General features: G+C 37.2%; 1 protein-coding gene across 1 annotated transcript in view; it reads left to right on the top strand.

The window, feature by feature from the left end:
- The first annotated feature begins 2,277 nt into the window (after window positions 1–2,277).
- RERE (arginine-glutamic acid dipeptide (RE) repeats) overlaps window positions 2,278–4,693 on the top strand; it is a 267,612-nt gene continuing 265,196 nt past the window's right edge. Inside the window, exon 1 of the mRNA XM_014546200.1 lies at window positions 2,278–2,746. Within this exon, the coding sequence (XP_014401686.1) occupies window positions 2,422–2,746 (325 nt within the window). The 5' untranslated portion in view covers window positions 2,278–2,421. The remainder of the gene's footprint in view (window positions 2,747–4,693) is intronic.

Genomic DNA, 4,693 nt, shown 5'->3' with positions numbered 1-4,693 from the left:
TCTTTGTAAATAGAAACACAATATATGATTTTGTAGGGAGTACTGTTGAGTACAAATTTGGATTTCTTTCTGTTTGAGTGCTAAAATAACATTTTTACAAAATTTTCTGGAGCAGTTATCTTATTTACCTTAGGAAGAGTGATCTTTTTCTTAAATTTATCAGAAGTCTGTATTGCATCCAAGAGGTTTTCAGTCTAAGCTTGCTCTTTTTGGACTGCTGGTAGACCTGGGTACCTTTTCAATGTCAGAGGAATGTTTTAACAACAGTGTCAGCTGATAGTTTTCTTTCTTGCATGATTGGCTTGTTCATAACTTAAGCTCTGAACTTAAGCCTGATAGAGAAAATAATATGTTTCTGTATTTTCAGTTGCTATCACCAGTGGTTTACAGGGATTTGGGAGTTTATTACTGTCTGTTTAACAGATGATTTATCTAGGCAGAAGTTTTGCAGGCCCTAGAATAATTTTTCTTGAAATATATTTAAAAATTTGAAAGAACTATCTGAAAGCATATTTCCTATGGAGAAGGAAGTATTCTTGGTTTGTGCTACATGTTTCATCTTTCTGACTTTGGTCATAGAATGTCAGCGTTATTGCTTCATTAGTCTATCTCCCAAAGATGGTTCTTAACATATTTTATTTTCCTGAATGCCAAGGGGGATTTGAAGTGTTTTTAAAGTGATGTTTTTTTCTGGTATTAGACTAAATACCTGATAAAAGTATATGATAATTTGGAAAAAGTATATGATAATTTTTATGATTTTGACATGACCAATGAGAATTTTCTCTGCTTCTGAGCATATAATTGCAAATGGCTTTGTTTGTTGTTGTCAAAGTAAAGAGGACCAATCTTTTGTTTGCATATGTTTTTTATCTGACCCTAATAACATGAGAAACAGATGGTTCTCATATTGATCAGTTGTCTCCTTTATTTTATTTTTTTTTCCAATAGAGCATTGAAGGCAAGGATTCTGAGTTTTCCCCTCATTGTATCTTTAGTTCCTAACACCTGGCACATAGATAATGTTTGGTACAGGGTGTTGAACACATTAGATAAGATATTGGGGAAGATGATAAAAAATTACAAAAGATAAATTACTAATTATTATGTCTGTTCCAAACTGATTTGTAAACAAAACATTTTTTTCCCTCCTATGAAATTTTTATTAGAATTGTATTGGGTTGAAGTTTGGTATTCACTCTTCTCATTTTAAATCCTTAACTTCACACTTTTCTGTTGGGTTTAGTTCTAGGGAGGAATTTATTAGGGAAGCTATTAATAGTGGAAATTTAGAAGAATGTAATAACCATCTAATAGTCCCTAATGATAGAGGTTATTTTGGGGAGCTGTTATGTTTGGTGAAGGCAGAGATAATATATCTTTAGAGAAACCACTTTTCTTGGAAAATAACTAGAATAGTAGACTTAGAAGATGTGAACAGTTGTAATAGAAGGCAAAGGGATCTTGTTTTGAAGTTGTCATTTTATTTGAGTCAACTCTTATGGTTATTGTTGTTGGAAGGCACTCTGGAAATCTTATGTTTATTGTTGGGAGGAAATCTGGAAATTTGGAGAAGTGGATAGAAAGAGTCATCAGAAGTTTGTAACACTTTGGACATTTTCTAAGGCTATCCAAATTTTGTTTTTTGGGTGGAAATAATTTTTAGTATAGGTTCTTTACCTTTTAAATTAATTTTATGGCTATGAGGTGCCTTTTATATAATTGTACCCATTATATGTTGTCTATTAAGGTACACTTTTTCCTTAAAAAGGAGAAACAACTGGTATCTAGAAAGTATAGTTCATCTTATACATTCAGACATTTTTCATTATTGCTGTTGTAGAAAATCCCAAACCATATACTAGCTGAGGCTGAGGCCAAAATTATATATAATTAAAAATTTTTATCACTTGTACTCTTTTTCCCCCTTATGGCTCATGAGAAGTTTTTAGGGCTAAAGTATGAATAAGAGATTTATTAAACAAGACATTTCAGGGAGCCCTAGCTGGTTTGCCTCAGTGGATAGAGCATCAGCCTGCGGACTGAAGGGTTATAGGTTCGATTCCGGTCAAGGGCACATGCCTGGGTTGTGGGCTAGATCCCCAGTAGGGGGCGTGCAGGAGGCAGCCGATCAATGATTCTCATATTGATGTTTCTATCTCTCTCCCTCTCCTTTCCTCACTGAAATAAATAAAAATATATTTTTAAAAAACATTTCAGGGGAAAAATATGAGGAAGTGATAAAGTAAAATCAATTTCTCTCTTTTTTTCTCTTAGCATTTTTGAAACGTTGGGGTTGTTGGAGTGGTTGGATTTTCCCTGGAATTGAGTGAGAAATTCAGAAGACTGAAGCCCAGGCTTACTGTCTACCTTTCACGGAGGCCTAGCCGTGAGAGGACAGAAGAAGGCACGTGGCGAATCATGACAGCAGACAAAGACAAAGACAAAGACAAAGAGAAGGACCGGGACCGAGATCGGGACCGAGAGAGAGATAAAAGAGACAAAGTAAGAGAGAGTGAGAATTCAAGGCCACGCAGGAGCTGTACCTTGGAAGGAGGAGCCAAAAATTATGCTGAGAGTGATCACAGCGAAGATGAGGACAATGACAACAATAGTGCCACCACAGAGGAGTCCACGAAGAAGAACAAAAAGAAACCACCGAAAAAAAAATCTCGCTATGAAAGGACAGACACTGGCGAGATAACCTCTTACATCACTGAGGACGATGTTGTTTACAGACCAGGAGGTGAGGAGCATTACGTGTGGGTCTTTACGTGTTTGTGGAGGGGAAATGGCATCCGCTGTCAGGTGCCCTTTCACCTGGTAAAGCAGGCCTGGAGCCCAGAAGGGTCAGTGGTAGTTGGGGTGGACAAACTCAAGGTAGGAAGGACGCTGACTCACTTTTGGCCAGTTGGATGTGCTCGCTCTTGCTTCTTGCTTGTGTCTGCCTCAGCACGGGCTTCTCTCCTGGTTTGTGCACTTTGCAGTTCTCTCTTGTTTGCTCATGTTGCTGCTTCTCTCCCTTCACCATCTGCTCAGTGGTTTTCATCTTCTGACTTCTTCACACAAATTAGGATACAGTGACTCTGGTGGGACAAGTAAACCTTAAGATTCTTGGAAACAGGAAATTTTACATTGGCTACGGAAGTGACCAGAAGCTAGGGAGGTATTTTTAATGGCCTTTGATCAAGGTTTATTTCTTCTGATAACCTTTTCTGAAGAATTGAGCTTCAGGTTCTCTAATCAATGATAATAGCTGAAGCCAAGTAACCTGCTTTCCTGGAAAAGCTCATATTGCACCTTCTACAGAAGCATAGTAAGTCCTTCCTGCTTGATGTTTAGAAGAGGGCTGTTGCTAAGGGCTTACATGGTGTTTGGGAAGAACCCTTGTGAAATGTGAAAAAAAAATAGATCTCTTTGGACTAAATATGTTGTTATAAAGGACAATATATTATGTTCATTAGGTGTACTGAGGTGTATAGCATTGTTCGGAGAAGAGACAGACTTAGGTTTCAGATGAGATGCAGAGAAACAAGTGATTCAGAACCTGTTGGGCACCAGCAAAACTCTCTTTTCCATTTGATATATTGTGTGTATTAAGATACTTTTCTTACAGAAGTCAATAAAACTAGCTAAAAATCATTTTGTTTGAATTACTTATAGTGCTGAGAAACGACATGAATTTCATATGAGCTGTAATGAACAGATTAAAGGCCTCCCAGTTTGAAGCTTTTCCAGGAAAGGGAGATTATAAGGAGATTGTTGTGTCATTACTGAGGTGTAACTGTTTTGGACCTCACATAAAGTACCATATTCTCCCTCTACCTCCCATATAGGAATTAGTTTTGAATTTCAAAAGAATCAATATTACAACTTATACAGATAAGCTTGTATTCACAACTACAATTTCTTGGTTGATGATTAACCTAGAAGAAAGATACTTACTTAATATAAAATTACCTAAGTTCAGGTTGTAGAGAGATTAGAGCTCTGGTGTAGAGATAATAACGTGTAGGTTCTGTATTATCAGTGTCTTTGATTTAGACTTAGATACTGGACAGTAAGAATTTCTTAGCCACTGAAGACTGTCTCTGTATAGAGTTACCACAAAATGCTTGCTATTTAGTTCTAGATCATGAGAAATGAACAGAATGTGTTAACTCCTTTAGATATAGATTATAGTATGATAACTTAAAGTAAGAACTTACATGTTATCCTTTTCTCTTGCTGCATAATAATTCAGTGTGGTAATGCAATCATTTGGATCACTGCCTTGTGCGGTGTTGAATGCCTGCCTCTCTTTCCGTGGAACGTTATTCCTGTATCAGCAGACATAATACTTCCCCCAAATGTTTGTAGTCAAATATGTGTGGGAAATGCACACAGCGCCCCTCTCAGGAGAGAGAGAGAGTCATAATTCATGACTCAGAAAAGCCCTGCAGTTCGGGAAACCTCTTTAACAGTAAAAACAGAAGACAAAGCAACCCTGCCCTTTTCTCCACTTATGGGACTATGCCCCCTGTTTCTTCTGAATATCTCCCCAAGAAAAACCAGTTTTGAGAAAACTAGTTTGAGAACTGATGCACATTCTTATCACACCTTCTACAGAAGGATAGTAAGTCCTTCATGCTTGATGTTTAGAAGAGGGCTGTTGCTAAGGGCTTATTTACATGGTGTTTGGGAAGAACTGAGG

This window comes from Myotis brandtii, unplaced genomic scaffold (assembly GCF_000412655.1).
Source record: "Myotis brandtii unplaced genomic scaffold, ASM41265v1 scaffold434, whole genome shotgun sequence".
Taxonomy (NCBI): Eukaryota; Metazoa; Chordata; class Mammalia; order Chiroptera; family Vespertilionidae; genus Myotis; species Myotis brandtii.
Note: the sequence above shows the minus strand (reverse complement) of the source record. Positions and strands in the feature narration are given on the sequence as shown.